General features: G+C 40.2%; 1 protein-coding gene across 11 annotated transcripts in view; it reads left to right on the top strand.

The window, feature by feature from the left end:
* Positions 1-25,739, top strand: part of LOC103346970 (WW domain-containing adapter protein with coiled-coil-like) — a 50,391-nt gene that overhangs the window by 15,203 nt on the left and 9,449 nt on the right. For 4 of the 11 annotated variants that reach the window (XM_089312423.1, XM_089312424.1, XM_089312425.1 and 1 more), the window contains exons 2-6: positions 1,814-1,920; positions 4,813-4,940; positions 7,456-7,571; positions 8,130-8,242; positions 20,226-20,534. In XM_089312423.1, coding sequence (XP_089168549.1) covers positions 4,845-4,940; positions 7,456-7,571; positions 8,130-8,242; positions 20,226-20,534 — 634 coding nt within the window. In that variant the 5' untranslated portion in view covers positions 1,814-1,920; positions 4,813-4,844. Of the gene's footprint in view, positions 1-22; positions 385-1,813; positions 1,921-2,631; positions 2,864-4,812; positions 4,941-7,455; positions 7,572-8,129; positions 8,243-20,225; positions 20,535-25,739 lie in introns of those variants that run through there. The other 7 variants (XM_089312420.1, XM_089312429.1, XM_089312430.1 and 4 more) reach the window with 4 other exon arrangements.

Below are 25,739 nucleotides of genomic sequence, written 5' to 3'. Positions count from 1 at the left end.
GCGTACTCGGCGTGTGGGCAGCCGAGTTGGGATTGGCAGAGGAGGACTATAAAGGAGGAGAGAGACGGCATGCACCAGGAACATCTAAGAGGAACACCTAAGGGGAACACCTGAGCAGCCCCCGAGAGAGCCGGCCGGCGGTGTGCCGCTCCCCTGCGGAAGTGGGGAATGTGGCAGGGGGAACTGCCCTTCCACGGAGGTGGAAGGGATAGTAGCCAACCCGGGAAGAACCAGCAGCAAACCCGGGGAGGGCCGAGCAGACGAAAGAACAGCGCAGGGTCCTGTGTCGTTCCTCCACGAAGACGGGGAGCGACAATTCTTACTGGCATTTATTGAATGATCTACTTATTTCCTGTTGTATTAAAGGTATTACTTTTTTATAAAGTAAGTTAATACGATCTAACAAGATAAGTAGAAGAAACATCGGGTATCTCCTAGCATCAAGCTTCTTGGGGACTTTATTTTTTGTAATATTTGCATTACCTGTTAAGTAACCATGTTAATGACATCAGTAGTCTTTTGGGTCTTGGAGTCTGCATATAGCTTCCCTTGCAGTCTCTTTTGACAGAGTTAGACAGAAAGGTCTTCCATTGGTTCACTCCCCAAATGGCTGCTATGGCCAGTGCTGTGCTGATCCAAAGCCAGGAGCCAGGTGCTTCTTCCTGGTCTCCCATGCGGGTGCAGGGCCCAAGCACTTGGACCATCCTCCACTGTCTTCCCAGGCCACAGCAGAGAGCTGGCATGGAAGAGAAGCAGCCGGGACTAGAACCCAGTGCCCATATGGGATGCTGGCGCCACAGGTGGAGGATTAACCAAGTGAGCCATGGCGCCGGACCCTCCCTTGCAGTCTTAAACCTTGACCGTTGTTATCCTATTATTTCATCCACGAATGTTTATTGTATGCATGCCAAAGTCAGTCTAATACCATTGATGTCTAATGGAAAAATACTTCCAAATTCACAACTGTGTGCTACCTTTCTCTTGGATTCCTAGTTTTACATAGATCTGTTGACCATTTCCACTTGGATAATCTGAAACTTTTATAGTCATAATCTCTAAGTATACATTCCCTCTTACCGTTTAGTTTTTCCTGTTAATTGAAATAATTCATACTAATTTCTGGTTTTACCTGGTTCTGACTGCTAATTCCTAAATGACTAGACCATTTAAGTTACTCTGCTGCTTTCAGTTTTGTTTATAAGTGTAACCAACCCCCATACCATTGCCAGCTTTCCTTCCTTCTTTCCTTTCTTTCCAAGTACCAGTTGAATTGTTGCTGAAGGTCCCTAGGTATGTGGAGTGAAATTGAAATACTAACATTAGGCTTTGTAGGGAACCTTTTTATATCATTAACCAAAGTATTTTTGCAAGATTGGACTTCGAGACTTTTCTTTGTGAACCTTTTTGAAAGCTTGATGCTGTTTCAGTGAAAAATTGACTATTAAAAAGTGAGGTGCAGAAACTGAAGAGATGGAAGTATATAGTTGGAAAACATACTGCTAGTAGTGACTTTCAGTATTGGGTCATTGGGACTTTTATACTCTGTGCATTTTTTTTTTCAGTGAAACTTCTCTTTAAAAAGTTTTTCTAGAAATTACACAGGACTTTGTATCCTGCTCATCTAATTAAACTTCGTTGTTCCATAGGTTATCAGCTATGTAGTATAATAAGCTGCATCTATAGTAGACTCAGATTTTTTGTGTATTATAAAACTGTATTCCTGATACTGAAGTGTAATAATGGTCTGTAGTATGATAAAAATCAGATGGAATACAATTTACCTGGAATTCACTTTCCTCTTTATTTTTTAAAGGGACCAGTTACTCTCCACAAGAAAATTCACACAACCACAGTGCTCTTCATAGTTCAAATTCACATTCTTCTAATCCAAGCAATAATTCAAGCAAAACTTCAGATGCAGTAAGTATTAATACACACGCCCAATTTTATCTTTTGGAATTCATTACAAAAATCTGATGGCAAAGCTCCTTATATCCAGTCTGTTCTTATGTTCTAACCAAAATTGATGTTTTCTTAATGTATTTATTTGCAACAATAATAACACTCTTTTAAAGTAGTGAGTAAACTTTACAGGTGTTAGTAGAATTGAGGACAGTCAGGAAATACCATCTTGGCATTACCTTAAGCAGAGTTTTGTCTTTGCAATATGTGAGTTGTAAAGAACTTCAGATGAAACTTCCATGGTTAAAGTGTTTTAAGAAAAAAAATAATAAAGTGTTTTAAGACTGAAGTAACTGCTACTCAGTTTGGATTTTTCTATTCAGTGTCCAGATTAAACACAGATTTCTAATGTATTCATTTAACCAGAAATAATTTAAAATTTCATTTTACTAGGTATATGCTAGAATGTAAGCCTACAGAATCAAGATAATGTGACCCATCTAATTTTAAGAAATGTTTAATACAAAAGCTTGTTTATTTGAAACGCAAAGTTACAGAAAGGGGTGGAGAGATCTTCCATCCACTGATTCACTCCCCTAAATGGCTGTCACAGCTGAGGCTGGGCAAGGCTGAAACCAAGAGCCTGGGATTCCACCCAGGTTTCCTTCGTGGGTGGTGGGGTCCCAAGTACTTGCGAGGTATCTTCCACTGCTTTCCCACCTGCTTTATTAGGAATCGGGATCAGAAAAGGAACAGTGGGGACTCTAACTGGCACTCGTATAGGATGCTGACGCTGCAAGCGGTGACTTAAACCGCTGAGCCACAACACTGGGAAGTACCACATTTCAAGGAACTTTTAGACTTGGGGAGATAGAAAAGTAAAAAACACAGTGTTTGTTAAAGTTGCTCTGGAGGGCACTCAGGATAAAGAGCCACAGCTTAGATGAAGAAGATAGAAACTGTAAGTAAAGCTTCTTAACAGGTTTAAATATGGCTTAGCCAGTAGAATAGGTGTGAACATTGTGTAGCATACAGAGGAATAAGAATAACATGGAAGTATGAGATGGCACGGCATGTTTGAAGAACTGGGAGGATTTGATGCTGTGGAAAAATGGCAGGAGCCTAAGATTAGGTATTATTAGTGTATTTTAGATGGTAAAATGTCTGTCTTGGCAAGGAATACAAATTATGTACAAAGGCAGTAGAAAGTTATTGAAGGATCTAATCAGTAAAGCAGTATCATAATTATAATCAGAAAGTCATCTGAGGTAGCAATGTGGGAAGGTATAGGAAAGAAGCAACAATCTGACAGAAAACCATCGAAGGTGCAGGTTTTGCTTGGGTGTTTGAGTGATTTTTATACCTTAATTGGCACGGCAAGACCTTTCATTTTTTTTTTTCTCTTACTGAAGTAGTGTGGATAGAAAAAAAGGATATTAAGGTACACATAAATCTAGAATAGTTTTGAGTGTTAGTCTGGGGTCAGTTAGGAAAAATAATTACAGTAGGGTGTTTTAACACAGAACTTAATATACTGGTAAGCAGATATGATAGGTATTAAAAGTTGGGAGGGGGGATAAAAGAGGAGGAAACCAAGAGGGCTGTGGTACAATAGCAGGAAGTTTAGATTTTCGGAACCTGATGGTGAGGAGGCACCCACAGAGCTGGAGACAGTGCCTCTGAAGCTAGTTCATGTGGTGGACTGCACTGGCGAGCTGGAGACCAGAACCCACTATGGCTTCATCTTCTGGTGTTTCTGGGAGGAAGTGATTTGCATTGTTCCAGCACTTGGACTAACATCAGCATTGCAGAGCAGACTTGAGATGGGATTGAAGCTGAGGGACTTTGGCAGGTGCTACCAGCAAACCGTGTGAATCTTCTTTATTCATGGAAAAACAGTCTGTTAATTTACATAAGTAAAAGATTGATTGATTGGTTTGAAAGAGGGAGACAGATTTTTCACTTGCTGGTTCACTCCCCTAGATTGCTGCAGCAGCAGCTGGTGCTGAACCAAACCAAAATCAGGAGCCATTTTCTTCTGGAAAAACTGAAAGCTGTTGTTTATGTGATCTGTCATCAGCAGTTATCATATTAGAAATTAAAACTGAGCAGGTGCTGTGGCATACAGGGCTAAGCCTCCACCTGTAATGTCGACATCCCATATGGGCTCCCGTTCATGTCCCAACTGCTCCTCTTCCAGTCCAGCTCTCTGCTGTGGCCTGGGATAGCAGTAGAAGATGGCCCAAGTGCTTGGTCCCCTGCACCCAAGAGACCTGGGAGAAGCTCCTGGCTTCCATTTGGGAATGAACCAGCAGATGGAAGACCCTTCTGTCTCTCCCTGTCTATCTGTAACTCTACCTCTTAAAGGAATCAGTCTTTTTTTAAAAAAATTAAAACTGAGCGATAGTTGATCTGACTTAAGATGCTGATCAGAATGCCAGTATCACATATTGGGAACTTTTCCCTCCCCCTAGCATTAGATTACGATAGGAACATGTAGTTTCTTGCTAACTCCCATGGTTTCAAGTCTTGGCTCCACTCTACATTGAAGCTTCCCCCTGCTGCATGCTCTGAAGGTATCAGTCGATGGCTCAAATGGTTGGTCTCCTGCCACCCTGCATGGGAGATTTAAGTGGAGTTCCCATCTGCTGCAGGCCTTTGTGGAATGAACCAGCTGCTTGGCGCATGCTCTGTGTCCCATCAGAGTAAAATATTTAAAACCATAAACTTAAGAGATTAAAATCATTTACTTAAAATGGCAATCATAAAACTGTTAGACATTGATATGGGCGTATCTGTATGAACAAATTTTAGAACAAAAAGACACCAAGCTTCTCTTTAGTGTCTGACTTAGTAGATGACATTTAGAATTTCCTATCTGCTTCTGTATCCAATCTTTTGTGAAAACAGATGTCCTGGACAGCTCTTAATAAACTCCCTGTATGCTTGTGGTACATGAAGAGACAAAGTCATCTTGGTCTTCTGTGAAAACAGTCTCGATCTGTGAACGGCCCTCCAAGTTCCCTAAGGATTCTTGGGTAACACTCTGAACTTACTTAGCACCTGTGCTGGCAATCATCTCAAGCCTAATTTAGAATACTTGAAATGGCTATAGTCCTTGTGTTTGATTTTCAATTTGATTCCTTTAGTAAAAAAAAAAAAATTGACATCTGTTGCACATTAGTATCTTAAAAATTATTCCATTACTTGATTTTCTTTCCTAACTCCTTGAGGATGGAAGTTGGGAGAAGATAGGCAGAAGTTACTGGTATTTGGCTGTAATGCTATACCTTGGAACATGCTTTAAGACATTAGCACGTGCTGACTTAAGATTTGATGGGCAAATCCACATAGTGTCACAGTCCAGGGTTCTGCAGGCTCTGGTCTGTCAGTTAGTAACTGTCAGGAGGTTGCAGCAGAATCTTAAGGAGATTCCTGGTGAGAGAGGCACGAGTGCGTGCTTGTGTGTGTGTGTGTGTGTGTGTGTGTTGTGGTGCTAACTCTATCTCCCCTCGGAAAGGTGCAGGGCTGTGCTTGGGCAGTTTGCAGAGCGCTGCTCTAGATCACGCTGGTCTCCCCTCTGCTACCCATATCTTCTGTCTGCTAGCTTCAGATCCCACTTTCCATCCCTTTGGCCTATCTGGGAACCCCATGTAACCAAGCAGAGCAAATCTGTTGACAACATCTATAAGAGGAGGGTGATTTTGTGTAATTTACCTACAGGGAGAAGTGAGTGATGGAGAACTTTATGAATTCGGCATCTGTGACTGGCCTGCTAACATTGTCATAGCTTATTTCTAGCTGCTCATGATTGAAAATTAACTCCCCACTGCTTTTAGAGACTTGGAAGCACAGGGCTGAAGTCCAATGTTTTCCTTATTTTGAGATGTAAACTGCAGAATATAAACTTATGGCAGAGTCTGCAGCATTTCTCCAACTGTTCTCAAAATTTTTAAAGCATTTCCAGAATTGATGTCTATTTAATGGAAATAATTAGCATTCAGAAACCAGAATTTTGATCCTTTTATATACCACTAATTAGTTTTCTGACCTATGCACAACTCATTAAGTTCTCTCAGCATGTTTCCTAACTGGTAATATTAAACTGGGTAGGGCAAGGCATTGAGTAGAAGTTGATTTCTCAAGCTTCAAAATTGTGCCACTGAGTGGGCGTGTAGCTTGGCAGCCACATTGCTGCATCCCATGTACAAAGTCCAAGGGTTTAACACCTGCCTCTGGCTCCTGACTTTTTCATGCGGATACAGACCTGGGAAGCAACGGTGATAGCTCAAGTTGGTGAGATCCTGCTGCCCATGTGGGAGACCTGGATTAAGTTCACAGCTTTGTCCCTGGGCAGAGCTCATGCAGGCATTTGAGAAGTGAACCAGCAGATGGACAAAATCTGTCTCTTTCAGTCTCTATGACTCTCAAACAAGTAAAAATTTCAAAATAAATAAAACTGTGTCATTATACACTTTGGCAAACCCAGAAGGTTAGGCTACCATAGTATAACATTATTCATTTTAATCTCATACCTCTTAGAAAAAATAGTTAAAGTTGGGGCTCACATAGTGAGTAAAGCCACCACCTGTAGTGTCGGCATCCCATATGGGCACTGGTTCTGATCCAGCTCTCTGCTGTGGCCTGGAAAAGCAGTAGAAGGTGGCCCAAGTCCTTGGGCCCCTGCACCTGCATGGGCACCCAGGAAGAAGCTCCTGGCTTTTGCATTCAGATTGGTGCAGCTCCGGCCATTGTGGCCATCTGGGAAGTGAACCAGAGAATGGAAGACCTCTGTCTCCTCTCCCTCTCTGCCTCTGCCTCTCTGTAACTCTGCCTTTCAAATAAATATTTTAAAAAAATAGTTAAGGCTCTCAACTAGAAGAATATTTGACATTTTACTGCATTTCCTGTGCTCAGTGCAGACACTTAGCTTAGACTTCTCAGATTTTTCTACCGTCATTGTGATTGTTACATTTCCTCTAAGATACCTGCAAGAGACTATATGTGAGCATATCCGGAAGACCAGCTCTGGTTGTGGGAAAATGAGTGATACTGCTGGTCATGATTACATGAGACCAGGGGGTCTTACTTAATGCTTGACTCATCTCATGGATTTTACAAAGAACTTTCAGCTGACTTTTTGTCTATATTTTTTAAATGTTGGTTCCCTTTTCCACTGTGTTGCAGTACCTACAGGCAGACTGTTCTCTGTTGTACTGTGTGTGACCACTAGCGTGCTGCAGTTAGAACTGAGGGTCTCATGCTTTATTAGTCACTTGGCAGTGATTTCTCCTCCTCGTCACCATGCTGTCGTATTTCAGCCATGGTGATTGAGGGCTTCTGTGTTTTTCCTTTTTTGATTTTTTTAAGGTTTTCTGTGATTTATGAAGATTTCCAGTCTACTGTTATATGTACTCACATAATTAGCAGTACAGAGTAAGGCGCTTTGGTCTCATATGTATGCTTTTGTTTCCGTGTATATGCTTTGGAAATCATTGATGCTATCAGGTTATTAAGTAATAATATTTTCTCATGTTTAAAATTATCTTTAAGCCTTATGATTCTGCAGATGACTGGTCTGAGCATATTAGCTCTTCTGGGAAAAAATACTACTACAACTGTCGAACAGAAGTTTCACAATGGGAAAAACCAAAAGAGTGGCTTGAAAGGTATTTGCTTTTAATCTAGTTGAGCTATATTTACCATTCTTGATTCTACAAGTTAATATTTTATGGTGTTATGCATTTGAATTTTAGATTCTTTATTGAGACATCATCACTCCCTCTTTTAATTGCAGTTGTTGACCTGTTTACTGTGTTTTCTATAATTTGTCTTAACATGTAGGAGAGCAGCTGCCCATAAGGTTCTTATGAGCAGTTAGTATATTTAATAAAATGCTTACATTATTAATCTCCATTTGTGCATTTCTGTTATAATTTATAATACAAGTTTGTAGAGCTTATGGGACAATCATGCTCATGTCTTTTACATATGTAGAATTAATACTGTGAAGTTGTCTGTGGCATTAGTGGTTTAAATAATTGGTATACTTTTGCCATCACGAAGAAACATTAGTGTTCTGTGTGCTTACCTCCATACCAGATAAATTATAGACCATATTCAGTTCTTTGATTTTGTATATACTGTTTGAATATTTGGCAGGAGCTATTATGGGTACCCATGTCCTTGATGTGATTTTTATGAGCTTATATATTTTCTATTTTTAGAGAACAGAGACAAAAAGAAGCAAACAAGATGGCAGTTAATAGCTTCCCGAAAGATAGAGATTACAGAAGAGAGGTGATGCAGGCGACAGCCACTAGTGGGTTTGCCAGTGGAAGTAAGTATTAATTTTGTCTCTAACCACTGTAATGTTGGATTATTCCTGTCATTCATACATCACAAATCTGTGCATCGCTATGCATTAATTAAAGTAAATAGAACCAGCACTCTGCTTAGTCTTTCCTACCCAGCCTCCCCCAGCTTGTGTCTTGAGAAGTGAAGGGTACACAGTAGAATAGGACATGTGTGCCTATCTCACCACCCATAGTGGCTACAATGTGATCAGGATGGTAGCTGACAAAATCTTATGTTTGGGATTGGCTTTTCTATCCAGATACAAAACTGAGTGGATTTCAATCCAGTAATTGAATCATGGGTACAGGCATAGTGACATAATGACTGTTATCAATGAGAGACTTGTTTGTTTGGATGTAGATAGTTTAACTCAGGATTTTTTACTTACAGTGGCCTAAATGTATACCCATACAATAATTTTTGTTTCACTTCCAGTACAGTTAATAAATTGCATGAGACAGTGCTTTATTATAAAATAGGCTTTGTGCTAGATGGTGCTCTTCTGTCCCCTCCCTGCCCCCTGCTCTAGGCCATAGGGCACTTTTAAGTGTTATGAGCATGCTTGAGGTGGGCTAGGCAAAGCTGTGATTTTTGGTAGGTTGGGTGTTATTAAATGCATTTTCAATTTAATGATCTTTTCAACTTAACAGGTTTGTCAGGGTGTAACCCCTTTGTAAGTGGAAAATGTGTGCATTTCTCCCTGATCGTAGGTCTGTCTGACATCTCTGTGTGGAGCATGTACAAAAGTAATAAAAATGCTTCCTAAAAAACTTTTATAGAGCCCTTTGTTCTAAGGCACTCGTCTATAAACCAAATTGCAGGCATGTCCTACTGTTCTTTTGAAAGCAAATTTATTGCAAATAAATAGAATGGTTTTTAGCAAACATTATACATTTGTTTTTTGATTTGTTTTCTAAATTTGAAGTTTCACTTGCAGATATTCTATTCCCAGTGTTGTCTTCTGCCCAGAATGAAATTTAAATTTCATGTAGAATTCTTGGGTTCTTTACTGAGCTTTGGGTTTGAAAAGAATTTAAAAATGATGGGTTCTGGAAATTCTTAGACTTGAGCATTTGAATCCTGCTTCTGTAACTTAACAAAAACTAGGGGTGTTTTTTTTAACTTTTATTTAATGAATATAAATTTCCAAAGTACGGCTTATGGATTACAATGGCTTCCCCCCCATAACGTCCCTCCCACCCGCAACCCTCCCTTTTCCCACTTCCTATCCCCTTCAATTCACATCAAGATTCATTTTCGATTCTCTTTATATACAGAAGATCAGTTTAGCATACATTAAGTAAAGATTTCAACAGTTTGCTCCCACACAGAAACATAAAGTGAAAACTAATAGATGATTTTTTAAATAATGATGAAACCAGATCAGACCTATTGTCATGTTTAATCCCAGTGAGAGTCAAGTTGGGAATTGATAATTTCTTTTTTTTTTTTTTACAGAAGATCAGTTTAGTATACATTAAGTAAAGCTTTCAACAGTTTGCACCCCCATAGAAACACAAAGTGAAATATACTGTTTGAGTACTTGTTACAGCATTAAATCTCAATGTACAGCACATTAAGGACAGAGATGCTACATGAGGAGTAAGTGCACAGTGACTCCTGTTGTTGACTTTACAAATTGACACTCCTGTTTATGGCATCAGTAATCTCCCTATGCTCCAGTCATGAGTTTCCAAGGCTATGGAAGCCTTTTGAGTTCACCGACTCTTATCTTATTTAGACAAGGTCATAGTCAAAGTGGAGGTTCTCTCCTCCCTTCAGAGAAAGGTACCTCCTTCTTTGAAGACTTGTTCTTTCCACTGGGATCTCACTCACAGAGATCTTTCATTTAGGTTTTTTTTTTTTTCCAGAGTGTCTTGGCTTTCCATGCCTGAAATACTCTCATGGGCTTTTCAGCCAGATCCAAATGCCTTTAGGGCTGATTCTGAGGCCAGAGTGCTGTTTAGGACATCCGCCATTCTATGAGTCTGCTGTGTATCTCGCTTCCCATGTTGGATCACTCTCCCCTTTATGTATTCTATCGGTTAGTATTAGCAGGTATTAGACTTGTTTATGTGCTCCTTTGACTCTTAGTCCTTTCATTATGATCAATTGTGAACTGAAATTGATCACTTGGACTAGTGAGATGGCATTGGTACATGCCACCTTGATGGGATTGAATTGGAATCCCCTGGTATGTTTCTAACTCTACCATTTGGGGCAAGTCAGCCTGAGCATGTCCCAAATTGTACATCTCTTCCCTCTCTCATTCCCACTCTTATGTTTAACAGGGATCACATTTCAGTTAAATTTTAACACTTAAGAATAACTGTGTATTAATTACAGAATTAAACCAGTCACATTAAGTAGAACAGACAAAAAAAAAAAAACTACTAAGAGGGATAATGTATTAAGTTGTTCATAAATAGTCAGGGCTATGCTGATCAAGTCACCGTTTCTCATAGTGTCGATTTCACTTCAACAGGTTTCCTTTTTGGTGTTCAGTCAGTTGTCACCGATCAGGGAGAACATATGGTATTTGTCCCTTTGGGACTGGCTTATTTCACTCAGCAGGATGTGTTCCAGATTCCTCAATTTGTTGCTAATGACTGGATTTCGTTGTTTCTTACTGCGGTATAGTATTCTGAAGAGTACATATCCCATAATTTCTTTATCCAGTCTACCGTTGATGGGCATTTAGGTTGGTTCCAGGTCTTGGCTATTGTGAATTGCGCTGCAATAAACATTAATGTGCAGACTGCTTTTTTGTTTGCCAATTTAAATTCCTTTGGGTAAATTCCAAGGCGTGGGATGGCTGAGTCGAACAGTAGAGTTATCTTCAGGTTTCTGAGGAATCTGCAGACTGACTTCCATAGTGGCTTGATCAGTTTGCATTCCCACCAACAGTGGGTTAGTGTCCCTTTTTCCTCACATCTTCGCCAGCATCTGTTGTTGGTAGATTTCTGTATGTGAGCCATTCTAACCGGGGTGAGGTGAAACCTCATTGTGGTTTTGATTTGCATTTCCGTGATTGCTAGTGATCTTGAACATTTTTTCATGTGCCTGTTGGCCATTTGGATTTCCTCTTTTGAAAAATGTCTATTGAGGTCCTTGGCCCATCTCTTAAGTGGGTTGTTTGTTTTGTTGTTGTGGAGTTTCTTGATCTCTTTGTAGATTCTGGTTATTAACCCTTTATCTGTTGCATAGTTTGCAAATATTTTTTCCCATTGTGTCGGTTGTCTCTTCACTCTCCTGACTGTTTCTTTTGCAGTACAGAAACTTCTCAATTTGATGCAATCCCAATAGTTGATTTTGGCTTTGACTGCCTGTGCCTCCCGGGTCTTTTCTAGAAACTCTTTGCCTGTGCCACTATCTTGAAAGGTTTCTCCAATGTTCTCTAATAAGTTGATGGTGTCAGGTCATAGATTTAGGTCTTTAATCCATGTTGAGTGGATTTTTGTGTAAGGTGTAAGGTCTTGCTTCAAGCTTCTGCACGTGGAAATCCAATTTTCCCAGCACCATTTATTGAATAGACTGTCCTTGCTCCAGGAATTGGTTTTAGATCCTTGATCAAATATAAGTTGGCTGTAGATGTTTGGGTTGATTTCTGGTGTTTCAATTCTGTTCCATTGGTCTATCCATCTGTTCTGTTTCTGTAGCAGTACCATGCTGTTTTGATTACAACTGCCCTGTAGTATGTCCTGAAATCTGGTATTGAGATGCCTCCGGCTTTGTTTTTGTTGTACAGGATTGCTTTAGCTATTCGAGGTCTCTTGTGCCTCCATATGAATTTCAGCATCATTTTTTCTAGATCTGAGAAGAAGGTCTTCGGTATCCTGATTGGGATTGCATTGAATCTATAAATTGCTTTTGGGAGAATGGACATTTTGATGATGTTGATTCTTCCAATCCATGAGCATGGAAGATTTTTCCATTTTTTGGTATCCTCTTCTATTTCTTTAAGATTTTGTAATTCTCATCGTAGAGATCTTTAACGTCCTTGGTTAAGTTGATTCCAAGGTATTTGATTGTTTTTGTAGCTATTGTGAATGGGATTGATCTTAGCAGTTCTTTCTCAGCCGTGGCATTGCTTGTGTATACAAAGGCTGTTGATTTTTGTGCGTTGATTTTATATCCTGCCACTTTGCCAAACTCCTCTATGAGTTCCAATAGTCTCTTAGTAGAGTTCTTTGGATCCTCTAAGTAAAGAATCATATCGTCTGCAAAGAGGGATAGTTTGACTTCTTCCTTCTCAATTTGTATTCCTTTAATTTCTTTTTCTTGTTTGATGGCTCTGGCTAGAACCTCCAGAACTATGTTAAATAGCAGTGGTGAGAGTGGGCATCCCTGTCTGGTACCAGATCTCAGTGGAAATGCTTCCAACTTTTCCCCATTCAATAGGATGCTGGCCGTGGGTTTTTCATAAATTTCTTTGATTATGTTGAGGAATGCTCCTTCTATACCCAATTTGCTTAGAGTTTTCATCATGAAAGGGTGTTGAATTTTATCGAATGCTTTCTCTGCATCTGTTGAGATAATCATATGGTTTTTCTTCGCAGTCTGTTAATGTGGTGAATCACATTGATTGATTTGCGAATGTTGAACCATCCCTGCATACCAGGGATAAATCCCACTTGGTCTGGGTGGATGATTTTTCTGATGTGTTGTTGTATTCTATTGGCCAGAATTTTATTGAGGATTTTTGCATCTATGTTCATCAGGGATATTGGTCTATAATTTTCTTTCAGTGCTGCATCTTTCTCTGGCTTAGGGATTAAGGTGATGCTGGCTTCATAGAAAGAATTTGGGAGGATTCCCTCTTTTTGATTGTTCTGAATAGTTTGAGAAGAAATGGGATTAGTTCTTCTTTAAATGTCAGATAGAATTCAGCAGTGAATCCATCTGGTCCTGGGCTTTTCTTTGTTGGGAGGGCCTTTATTACTATTTCAATTTCTGTTTCAGTTATGGGTCTATTTAGGTTTTCTATGTCTTCATGGTTCAATTTAGGTAGATTGCATGTGTCCAGGAATCTATCCATTTCTGATAGATTTTCCTGTTTGCTGGCATACAAGTCCTTGTAGTAATTTCTGATGATTCTTTTTATTTCTGTGGTATCTGTTGTTACGTTTCCTTTTTCATCTCTGATTTTATTGATCTGGGTCTTTTCTCTTCTTTTTTTAGTTAGTTGGGCCAATGGGGTGTCAATTTTGTTTATTTTTTCAAAAAACCAGCTTCTTGCTTGGCTGATTTTTTGTATTTTTTTTTTTTTGGATTCAATCCTGTTAATTTCTTCTCTGATTTTAATTATTTCTCTTCTCCCACTAGATTTGTGTTTGGTTTGCTGCAGTTTTTCTAGGTCCTTGAGATGCGCTGAAAGCTCATTTATTTGGTACCTTTCCAATTTCTTGATATAGGCACCTATTGCTATAAATTTGCCTCTCAATACTGCTTTTGCTGTATCCCATAAGTTTTGATATGTTGTGTTGTTATCCTCATTTACTTTCAGAAAGTTTTTGATTTCTCTTTTGATTTCTTGAATGACCCAGTGTTCATTCAGGAGCATTTGTTCAGTCTCCATGTGTTTGCATACTTTCTAGGGTTTCCTGAATTGCTAATTTCCAGCTTCATTCCTCTGTGGTCTGAGAAGCTGCATGTATGATTCTAATTCTTTTAAATTTGCTGAGACTTGCTTTATGGCCTAGTATGTGATCAATCCTAGAGAAGGTTCCATGCACTGCTGAGAAGAATGTGAAGTCTTTAGATGTATGATTGAAAGTTCTGTAGATATCTGTTAGATCCATTTGGGCAATAGTGTCAATTAAATCTGCTGTTTCCTTGTTGATCTTCTGTCCGGATGATCTGTCTATTTATGAGAGTGGAGTATTGAAGTCCCCCAGTACTATTGTATTGGAATCTAAATCTCCCTTTAAGTCCCTTAACATATCTTTTAAATAGACTGGTGCCCTGTAATTAGGTGCATATACATTGATAATAGTTACATCTTCATGTTGAATTGAACCCTTAATCATTATATAGTGTCCCTCTTTGTCTCTCTTAACAGTTTTTGTATTAAAGTTTATTTTGTCTGATATTAATATGGCTACACCTGCTTTTTTTGGTTTTTGTTGGCATGGAATATCTTTTTCCAACCTTTCACTTTCAGTCTGCATGCCTCTTTGTTAGAGAGATGTGTTTCTTGTAGGCAACAAATAGTTGGGTTGTGTTCCTTGAGCCAATCAGCCAATCGGTGTCTTTTAACTGAAGAGTTAAGACCATTAATGTTCAATGTGACTATTGATACGTAGTGACTTTGCCCTGCCATTTTCCCGGAGATATTTTCTAGTATATGCTTTGAGCTTCCCATGCTCTTTTACTGATAGGTTTTCTTCCTTTACCTTCTTTCATATTGATGGCCGTGTTTCTGTGTTTCTGAGTGTAGCACATCTTTAAGTATCTTTTGCAGGGCCAGACGAGTGGCGGCAAAGTCTTTCAATTTCTGTTTGCTATGAAAGGTTTTTATTTCACCTTCATTCACAAATGAGAGCTTAGCAGGATATAATATTCTGGGCTGGCAATTTTTCTCTCTTAGCACCTGTGCTATGTCTCGCCATTCCCTCCTAGCCTGTAGTGTTTCTGATGAGAAGTCTGCTGTGAGTCTAATTGGAGATCCTCTGAGAGTAATCTGACGTTTCTCTCTTGCACATTTTAGGATCTTTTCTTTATGTTTCACTGTGGTAAGTTTAATTACCACGTGTCATGGTGAGGATCTCTTTTGGTCAGGTTTATTGGGGGTTCTATGAGTTTCCTGTACTAGGATGTCTCTGTCCTTCTCCAAACCTGGAAAGTTCTCTGCTAGTATCTCACTAAAAAGGCCTTCTAATCCTTTCTCTCTCTCCATGCCTTCAGGAACTCCTAGAACTTGAATGTTGGTTTTTTAATAGTATCCTGTAGATTCCCAACAATATTTTTTAGATTTCTAATTTCCTCTTCTTTTCTTTGGTTTGACTGTATGTTTTCCTGTGCTCTATCTTCTAAGCCCGATATTCTCTCTTCTGCTTCACCCATTCTGTTTTTAAGGCTTTCTAATGTGTTTGTCATTTGATCTATTGAGCTCTTCATTTCATTTTGATTTCTCTTCACTATCACACTTTCCTGTTCTACTAGTTTCTGCGTTTCATTTTGATTCTTCCTTGAAATTTCATTTTCACGAGAGAGATTTTCAATCCTGTCCAATAAGGATTTCTGTAGTTCAAGGATTTGCTTTTGAAAACTTCTAAATATTCTTATCATAATTTTTTTGAAATCCGTATCTTGCATTTCTTCTATCTCATCATCTTCATAATCTTGGCTTGGGGTGTTTTGTTTATTTGGAGGCATCATAGTGTCATCATTGATCTTGTTCTTTCGATTTCTGTGTTTGTTGCTTGGCATAGTTAATTCTTCTTTCGTCACTGTGCATTTTTTTTTAATTTTTTTTTTATTTTATACTATGTCTGTGTTAAGTGGACTGCCTGCTGTTGGAGGAGCCTTGGAGGCTTAAGATAGGTGTGGCCTGAGAGCTCTGCTTGGTTCTTCCTGGTTACGGGTGTGCAAAGGTGACACCCTCAGGTTATGCATGGTAAATCTCTCTCTTTTTATTTATTTATTTTATTTATTCAGGAGGTAAGTAATACCGCACCGCACAGCTGTGCAGAATTGATGGTATTTAGCTTCCGATCTCTGGCTTCTACCCAAAGAGTCTGTTCAGGCTCTGTTTCTCTTCTGGACTCCCACTGGGTTGCCTAGGCTACTGAATTGTAGTGACTCAGTTCCTTAGCCCTCCCCTGTTGTTATGTAAATGCAGAGAGGGGGCCTGCTCTTTGTCTCTTGCAAACTCTTGCAAACTCTTGCAAGCCTTGCAGCCTTGCAACCTTTGCAAGGTTGGCGGAGAGAGAAACCTCCCACCTTTTTCCTTCTCTCCTGTAGTCAGTCTGGTGCACTTTCCCGCTGCCCTCTAGATTCTGACCGCCTTTTCCCCGCCAATGTCTCGGGTTATTGAACTCACCTACCCTTCCAGCGCCGATGTGTGGACTCGGAGCCCTGGGCATCCCAACTCTCCCCGCTGGTGTCTGTGTGACATCTACTCCCCTTCCTGCACTGGCTTGCAGACCCTGCGGCTCCCGCAGCTCGGCTTCTGCACGGTGGGCGACCTTGTTCTCCCAGTAGGTCCTCCGAGTCACAGCCACTAGATCCAGAAGAGTTTCCTCTGCAATTTTTTCCTGATCCTTTTTCTGAAGCTACCATAACTCCCCTTTTATTAAACTAAATTTTCCCGGACTATTGGTGCACGCCCTCACTATTCCGCCATCTTGGCTCCACCCCCCGGGGTGTGTTTTGATTTTAGGAAGGAATGCTGATTATTTGGGGGAAAATTACTTAAGATAAAACATAGTTCTGGATGACTGTTTGAAATGTTCTCCTAGGAACATTAAAATTTTAAATTTATTAATGAAATTATACTCAGTTTTTAGAAAACATTGATTTAAGGTAACTGGAAATTAAAGAACACTATTTTGTGACAGAAGACTTGGGTTTCATATTAAGTAATTGACTTTTGGCAAACAAAATCAAGACAGCACACCTCCTCACACCCCCTTGTTTGAGAGACAGAGAATGCTTCCATCTGCTGGTTTCTCCCTGAGTGTCCTCAGCCTGCACTGGGCATTGCCGAAGCCTGGGGCTAGGCACTCTGAGTCAGCTCTCCCACACTGAGTGACAGAGGCCCCACACTGAAGTCTTCGTCACTGCACAGGATCATCGGGATCTGCACAGGAGGCTTTCCTTTTGAAGTAAATGAGTAGCACCCAGCTTCCGGGCATTCTGATCAAACTGAGGGGGTACATACATAGAGGATTATTGAGATGAAAAACACCCCCCCTCTTTTTTTTAAGTAAGTAGATGTGTTGGCACAGCAGGTGTCTTGTCCTGCTGGCTAGATCCTGAAGTTGTGCAGTACTGGATTGGGCCAAGCTTCTTTATTTAGTGGGTGAGGATCCCAAAGAGGAGAAAGAGCAGAGCCTAATACCTTTTTTTGAAAATAACCTCTTTCCCTTTGGGTATAATAAATGAAGGGAGAAATTAGCAAGATCTGACAGAAAGTTAAAATAACTATTTTTATGTTTTTAAATTGTTTATCTGTATGCATCTGTTTCTTAGACTCAGTAGTTTTATTGCTTTTTTCTTTATGACCTTTTAAAAAAGATTTGAAAGGCAGAGTTATAGCAAGAGAGAGAGATCTTCCATCCACCGATTCATTCCCAAATGGCTGCAGTGTCTGGGCCAGGCCAAAGCCAGGAGCTTCATCCAGGTCTCATGAGGGTGGCAGGGGCCCAAGCATTTGTATACCACTGCTTTCCCAGGTGCATTAGGAGAGAGCTGAATGGGAAGTGGAGGAGCCAGGATTTGAGTTGGCTCTCTGATCTGAGATGCTGGTGTCACAGGCAGTGGTTTAACCTGCTGTGCTACAACACCAGCCCCTTCGTCATGATTGCAAAGGAAGGCATTTTTATTTAAAAAAAATTAGAGGACAGGTAAGGTTTTTTTTTAAACCCTAAGACATAGTAACATTTTGGGAATTATCCCTTTTTTGTTTGTGCATATAAATTTTGTGTTGAAATTACGTATGTAGCTTTTATACCAAAAATGGAATTGTATATTACTGGCTTTGAGCTGTTTTTCCCCCAGTAATATTTCAGGGCTGTGTTTTTATGTGCATTTGTAATTGCATATTTGCTCTCTTGTCTGCCCAGTATTGCATTGTTTTGATGTACCTTCTTTATCCGTGGACATGTGGATAGTTTTCATCCTTTTCTGCTATAAATGAAATTGTGGTTCTTACCTGCACACTTAAGCTGATTCCTAAGCAAATGAGGGTTTAGTGGGTCTGTGGCCATGTTGAAATGAAATTCTGCTCTAACACCTTTTTTCCTTGGCATTTTAAAATGGTTGAGAAGGGACTTCACTTTGTATCATTGCTTTTTCCTTTTTAGTGATCAAGTGAGCTGTAGTTGCTGTGGTAGTAATGGTCAGTAAGCCATTTAAGTGTTTGAGTTTGCCTATCAAAAAATGTTGGCAGTTTTCCTTTATGTCCAATCCATGGGGTGAGGCTGAAAACCTGTTGGTGACTACCCACAGAAGTGTGATGGCTAAGAGGGGGAAGGCTTGGGAAGATACATTAAGTTTTGAAGGATATGTTAGTACAACTTGACATTGAAAAGTTTATGAGTAGAATGTTTCCATCTCTAAACTGTGGCTTGTTAGAGTGAAAGCTGTGTGTTTCGAGAAACCTTGTTGGGGTTTCTCTTAGCATTGGTGGCATTTTTAAGTCTGGCAGGTCTTGGTTGTGGGAAGCTGTCTTGGTGTATGTTGTTGAACCCAACACCCTGCGTGTACTTGCTAGGTGCTAGCAGCGTATTCCCAGGGGGCTGTTTACACACAATTAGCTACCTCAGTGCCTTGTGTTTAGAGTTATGATAGCAGGCTGTGTGGCAGTGGCTTCCTTGGATCCTCTAATGCCCCCCCACACTGCTTTTTAACACTTAGAAATAGTACAAGTATGATTTTTAATGTTCATCTTGAGTATATTTAATACATTTGACTATAGCATATGAACTGGAAATGTAATTTTCTTAGTCAAGAAAATGAAAAGTTCTAGGTAGTAAAGTGGTAGGACTGAGGGTGATATTATTCCTATTCAAACAGAAGGTTTCTATTGTAATAAAAACTCTGGAATAAAACTGAGTATTTTATGTCCATGGAGGTTGATAGTTTATGATGCAATGGCGTTACAGGCTGGGATACCTGAGTCTACTAATTTTATATATTGTCACTGTTAAAAGACCTTGGGTTTTGATGTGATTGGCATTTTTGACTATCCCAGTGCCTTTTATTGTGTTATGACACAGTGGTTGTGTACTGACAGATTTAAAATTGACTTGCAGTTTGAGTGTGTGGCTTTCTTTGCTATACTGGTCTTTGAATTGGAAAAAGCAGTAGTGAATGGGAGTGGTGGAGCATCATATACTGGAATGTTAGTGTTTCCTTGGTTACTTTAATTCCAGTTACTGATGGGCATTTTGGAGTTCAGGGTAGAGACTTTTTTTGGTAAATATAAACTTAGTGAACGTGATTGTCCAGATTTTCCTTTTGTCATGTTGTTTTGTGGAAACAGTGCTTCCCATCAATTTATGGATAGAGCTTAGACTTTCCAGTGCCTATTTCTGAATTTAAAATTTTTTTGGTTTTAGATTGAGAGAGGATCTGTTTTAATGTAATCGGTGATACCAGTTTGTAGGATTTCTATTTTCAGATAGCATTATCTGAAAGTAACATGATTTTGTTACTCTGGTGTTTGTTAGTATTAAGAAAGCTGAATTGGTTTACATACTAGATGGTGTGCTCAGTCATCTTACATGAGGCCATTTACATTCTGGCATAAACTACTTTAGAGCCGCTGTTTAGTACCATAGCATTTAGAGGAAGCAGGCTAATAAAGTCGATATTTCTTTGCAGTTGAACCACTGTGGATAATTTAATTTGAATTTATGGTCCATATGTTACAGAAAAACACTTTTTCTGTTTTATAACATTAAAAATTTGAGTGAAATGTTGTAACTCTAAATACTGATTTTCTTTTTAATGTTTTGTTTGAACAACAGTGTGGTTCTGAAGAATCCTAAGGAATGAATAGCCCACTGGAAATTTGAGCATAGATATTTATAGTTGAGTAAAAACTCTTCTTTTACTATTTGGATATTTATATACCCATGGTAAAACTGCAGAAACTAACTGGGCTTGCAGTTTTATTGAAAGATACATAAGAACAAGAATGTTGCTGAATCAGCTGATGTTAAAGACAGGATTCTAACGTAATCTTTTTTCTTCCCCTTTCTGTCATTCCAACATCTTTTTCGAACTGTGAACTAAAGTGGAAGACAAGCGTTCCAGTGATGCCAGTAGTTTGCTCCCACAGAATATTCTGTCTCAGACAAGCAGACACAATGACAGAGACTACAGACTGCCAAGAGCAGACACTCACAGTAGTTCTGCGCCAGTACAGCACCCCATCAAGCCAGTGGTTCATCCAGCTGCTGCCCCAGGCGCTCTTCCTTCTAGTCCATTTACGCTGCAGTCTGATCACCAGCCAAAGAAATCATTTGATGCTAATGGAGCATCTACTTTGTCAAAACTGCCTACACCCACATCTTCTGTCCCTGCACAGAAAACAGAAAGAAAAGGTATGTCGTTACTACTAGATGCTGCGCGTGAACTAGTTTCTGCTGTAGTACATTATTTCCTTTGGCTTAAGACTCTTATCGATAAGTTTTTTTAAGTTTTCTAGACTGTTACTGCATATATTTAGGTCTAGAGTTAGCAGTACTTTGCCTTTTCTTGTAATTTATTATCAAGCCTCAGAACCGTTTTTTCCTTTGACACTGACATCAAGTGCTTAATTTATAACCAAAGTGGTTTAAGTAACTTGTCAAAGTCCAATAACTGTCCCTTTGTATTTATGTAAAATACTCTTGTGGTAGTTGTCTTGATAGTCTAGAAATTGATTCTCTTAATTAAAATTTAATATGAACAGAGACAAAACTTGTTTTTGTACAACATGAACTCATTGGTTTCATTTTGTGAGTTAGAAAACTGAGTCATGAGTCTCAAGTTAACTAATGTCTGAATTTGATTGTAAGTCTGAAGTGAAACATTGCAATACAAATTATGTTTAGCCAACTCTGTGTTAATAACCATAGCATATTCAAAAAAGAAGTGTGACAACAACTACTTGGGAGGTGGAAGCAGTGTGATAAGAACTATATTTGCATGAACCATTGACTCTGACTTTTACCTCACCATATATATATATATTTTTTAAATAAGGAAGTTAAAAGACAAATTTTCATGGTTAGACCAGTTGGCAGACCATTAGTAAGTGTTGAGGAATTTTTGAAATGTCCCGTGAGTTTAGGAGATGAAGAGTTTGAGTTTTTAAGCGCAGTTAATTGCTTGACAAGTTGTTTTGGACTGTTGATGAAGGATTCACATAGCTGCTTTACTTTTGCCTCTGGTTTTCTCTTGTGTGTGCTATTTGATTTTCCTTTGTACTACAGTGTGTTTCAGAGTACTAAACTAATATTTTTACTATACAGTATACAGTTAAACAGATTAATGCTTGTTTCAAATGTTAAAGTCCTTTGTACCAAAATTGATAGGTTCTTTGTACCAAAATTGATAGGTTCTCATCAGATTTACCCTGTTGGACAAATCCATATGCAGATAAAATTCTTGATGAAATCTGAATTCCTGCAACAGTTAATTTATTTTTTTCCAAAGGATGGTTTGATTTTTTTTCATTTCCTATAATTTTGTTTATCTGATCACAGAAAAACTTACTTTATTTAGAAGAACTCCAAAGTTAAAAACCTTGAGACCTTCTGAAGTCTTTATTCAGGTTCCCATTTGTTCACCTAACACTTCACAGCTCCCCTGGGCTTCTGTGATAGTACTGTCCTGCAGGCTCCTTGTTCTAGTCTCTTCTCCTTAAATGGCAGCACCATACTTTGTCTTGCTTAACGTGTCCTCCCTCTTTTTATCATTATCTTTGGTTTTATTCCCTTCTGCATGCTGTATTTGTTAAATTTCCTCGGATACAGAGTGTCCCAAATTTCTCCCTTTCCCACAATGTATTAGATTCTCAGTAACTGACAGAATTAACCGTCAACTTGTTCTCTGGTATTCTCAAGGCCAGGCACATTTCTGCCACCTTTTGACAATCTTTGCACTCTTTGCTGTATTTCATTTGTGTGTACTCTTTCTATTGTTACTACTACTTCCATTATTAAACTCAGGTCATCTCTCTTGAAGCAGGCTTCTGATGATCTCCCTGTCCTTCCTGCCCGGTCCGGTCACTCACTGCAGCACCACCATCCTAAAGTGAGATTGGACTCTGTTGCTTTCTTGCTTAAAGGCTTGTACTGGTTTGCCATTACGCAGAGGATAAAGTCTAGACTCCTAAGTAAGCCGTGTGTCTCCCTAGTTTGATCTCCAGTCATTCCACTCCACATTCCCTACAATTGCTCTGTTGCAGGTGTGTGTGTTTCTGGACGTGGTAACGTTCATTCATGTTCCTTGTGTTCGCTAGATGGAAGGACATGTCTGTTCCTGTCCTGCTGAACTCAGTATTCTTTCTTGAAAGTCCAAATCTCACATCCTTCAGGTTCTTAACTGTCAGTTAACCTCTCCCAGTCTGTTTCCCAAGCACTTGGCCCTTTGTCTATTTTAGTGCTTATCACACTATTTTAGTTTTTTCAGACAGTTATGTTTAGGTTCGACATTGTGTTTTACTGCATTTTGTACTGTGCTCACCTCCTCTCCCCTCATCCCCCATGCTTGAGTTAGCATTTCCGACAACCTTAGTTAAAAATGACTGTGAACCAGAGTTGGTGCTAATTATTTTACATATACTTAGTGTGTTCCTTGAAACAACACTAGAAGGGAAGAGACTGTCTCTTACCATAGAAATGAGAGGCCTGAACAGTTCAAACACATGTTAGAGTATTTCAGGTGGCTTCTCCAAAATCCATGTTCTTTCCCCAAAACCATATGTAATGAAAGATAACAAATTATCAGTTAAGACTTCGGTAATTTAAAATTGCGAACAAATTGGAGGTGACTCAAGTGTAAATTGTACAAAGTGTATTTGCTAATCACAGATACTATATACAGAATTTTATGTATGGTAATTTTAAACTTAGAGGAAGAAATTTGATAAACTTGGAGCTGCCTGTTTTATAGGGGAAATTGTATAGTCTTTCCAAGTACTTTCCTTGTGTATATAAATCAGACGATTTTACTTCCTTAAAGAAGATGTCTTAACAGTTTTGATACTTTCAGATTGTTCTAGTTACTCTAAATTTATGCAATGTTCATTACACTAAAATTTTTTTTCCTCAGTGAAGATATCCATGTTACTCATGTTGAGCTTCCTGTTTTCTGGGTTTTTTTTGTTTTTGTTTTTGGACAGGCAGAGTGGACAGTGAGAGAGAGAGAGAGAGAAAGGTCTTCCTTTACCTTTGGTTCACCCTCCAATGGCCACTGGGACCTGTGCACCGTGCTGATCTGAAGCCAGGAGCCAGGTACTTCCTCCTGGTCTCCCATGCTGGTGCAGGGCCCAAGCACTTGGGCCATCCTCCACTGCACTCCCGGGCCACAGCAGAGAGCTGGCCTGGAGGAGGGGCAACTGTGACAGAATCCAGCGCCCCAACCGGGACTAGAACCTGGTGTGCAGGCGCCACAGGCGGAGGATTAGCCTGTTGAGCTGCAGCGCCGTCCTATTTTTTTTTTTTAAGATTTTTTTTTTTTGTGTGACAGGCAGAGTGGACAGTGAGAGAGAGAGACAGAGAGAAAGGTCTTCCTTTGCCGTTGGTTCACCCTCCAATGGCCGCCGCAGAGGCGCGCTGCGGCCGGCGCACCGCACTGATCCGATGGCAGGAGCCAGGAGCCAGGTGCTTTTCCTGGTCTCCCATGGGGTGCAGGGCCCAAGCACCTGGGCCATCCTCCACTGCACTCCCTGGCCACAGCAGAGAGCTGGCCTGGAAGAGGGGCAACCGGGACAGAATCCGGTGCCCCGACCGGGACTAGAACCCGGTGTGCCGGCGCCGCTAGGCAGAGGATTAGCCTAGTGAGCCGCGGCGCCAGCCTTTTTTTTTAAGATTTGTTTATTTGAAAGAGTTACAGAGAGCGAGCTTCCATCCAAAGATTCACTCCCCAGATGGCTGCAATGGCTGGAGCTAAGAACTCCTGGTCTCCCACATGGGGGCAGGGGCCCAGGCACTTGGGCCATCTTCCTCTTTTCCCGTCAGCAGGGAACTGGATCAGAAATGGAGCAGCCGGGACACGAACTGGTGCCCATTTGGGATGCTAGCATCGCAGGCAGTAGCTTTACCTGCTGTGCCACAGCACCAGCCCTGACTTCTCATCTTTACAGGGGTTTTCCCCCACGAATAATTCATGTTAAAGGGTGATAATTCAGATCAGATTGGTCACTTGGCTTTAAGTGTAGTTAAGCTGTATCTAGTGGTAGCATGTTTTATTAAATAATGTTTTATTTATTGATAATTATGTTTTATTAAATAACACAAGAGCAGAATCTGTCTTAGCCATAGCTCTGTCCCTAGTACTTGACTGATAATAAGTGGCATCTGTTTGTTGTGGATGGATAAACATCTGTGTGAGTAGTAATGGATGTATTGAGGAGGATTGGAGAAGCTCCTGCATAGTTCATGGTTTTAAAAATGTATTTGGGGGGCCGGCACTGTGGTGTTGCGGTTAAAGCTGCCACCTGCAGTGCCGGCACCCCTATGGGCACCGGTTCAAGTCCCAGCTGCTCCATTCTGATCCAGCTCTCTGCTATAGCCTGGGAAAGCAGTGGAAGATGGTCCAAGTCCTTGGGCTCCTGCACCCACTTTGGCTCAAGCTGTTGCAGCCAGTTGGGGAGCGAACCAGCAGATGGAAGTCAGTCTCTCTCCCCTCCCCTCCCCTCCCCTCTGCTCTCCTCTCCGCGTGTAACTCTGACTTTCAAATAAATAAATAAATCTTTTTAAAAGGTGTATTTGGAGAAAAACAATGAATATATGTGTTGTGTATCTAAAACATCTCAGCTGGGCACTTAACATCAGCTTAATGTAGAGAACAATGCTGGTGTTAGGGTAAAAAGAAGGGTTCAGGTTGTCCCCATTGAGGCCTGTTTGTGAGGGTTAACATTTGAGCATCTAGGGGTAAGAGAGATCACTTTGTTTGGCAACCATATACCAAAGTAATAGAGAAGTTGTTACCTTAGAGAGCATAAAACTGATTTTTATCAGCTGCCTTCATGACCCTTCTAACTGGCTTAACTCTCGACCCTCTGGATTTGTGAAATGACAGTAAGCAGGGGATGTGTGGGTCCTTGTTTCTTGCTATGGCCAAATAAGTGTCAGAATTACACATTTTTTAAAAACATGTTTTATTTATTTGAAAAGCCTACAACAGCCGGAACTGTACCAGGTCAAAACTAGGCGCCCAGAACTCCATCCAGTTCTCTCATGTGAGTGGCAGGCCCAACTACTTGAGCCATCACCTGCTACCTCCCAGGGTGCACATAAGCAGGAAGCTGGACTGGAGCTTAGAGCCAGGACTCAAACCTAGCACTCCAGTGTGGGCTGAAGTTGTCCCAGATAGTGTCTTAACTGCTGTGCCAAATGCCTGCCCCTAGAAGAATTTAATGAACATAAAAAGCAGTTTTCTCATTTAGTATTTTAGAGTTAGGATTTAGTGGCATACATAAGTTTGAAAGTGAAACAAAATAGCCACCGAAGCAGACCTGTTCAGTGACCTGAGGTTTAGGTCTCAGAGGCTTAGCCTGTCTAAACAGCATGGCTCACTTCCTCATGGCGGGCTGGAGA

This window comes from Oryctolagus cuniculus, chromosome 13 (genome assembly GCF_051225735.1).
Source record: "Oryctolagus cuniculus isolate XC-2025 breed Fujian yellow rabbit chromosome 13, ASM5122573v1, whole genome shotgun sequence".
NCBI lineage: Eukaryota > Metazoa > Chordata > Mammalia > Lagomorpha > Leporidae > Oryctolagus > Oryctolagus cuniculus.
Note: the sequence above shows the minus strand (reverse complement) of the source record. Positions and strands in the feature narration are given on the sequence as shown.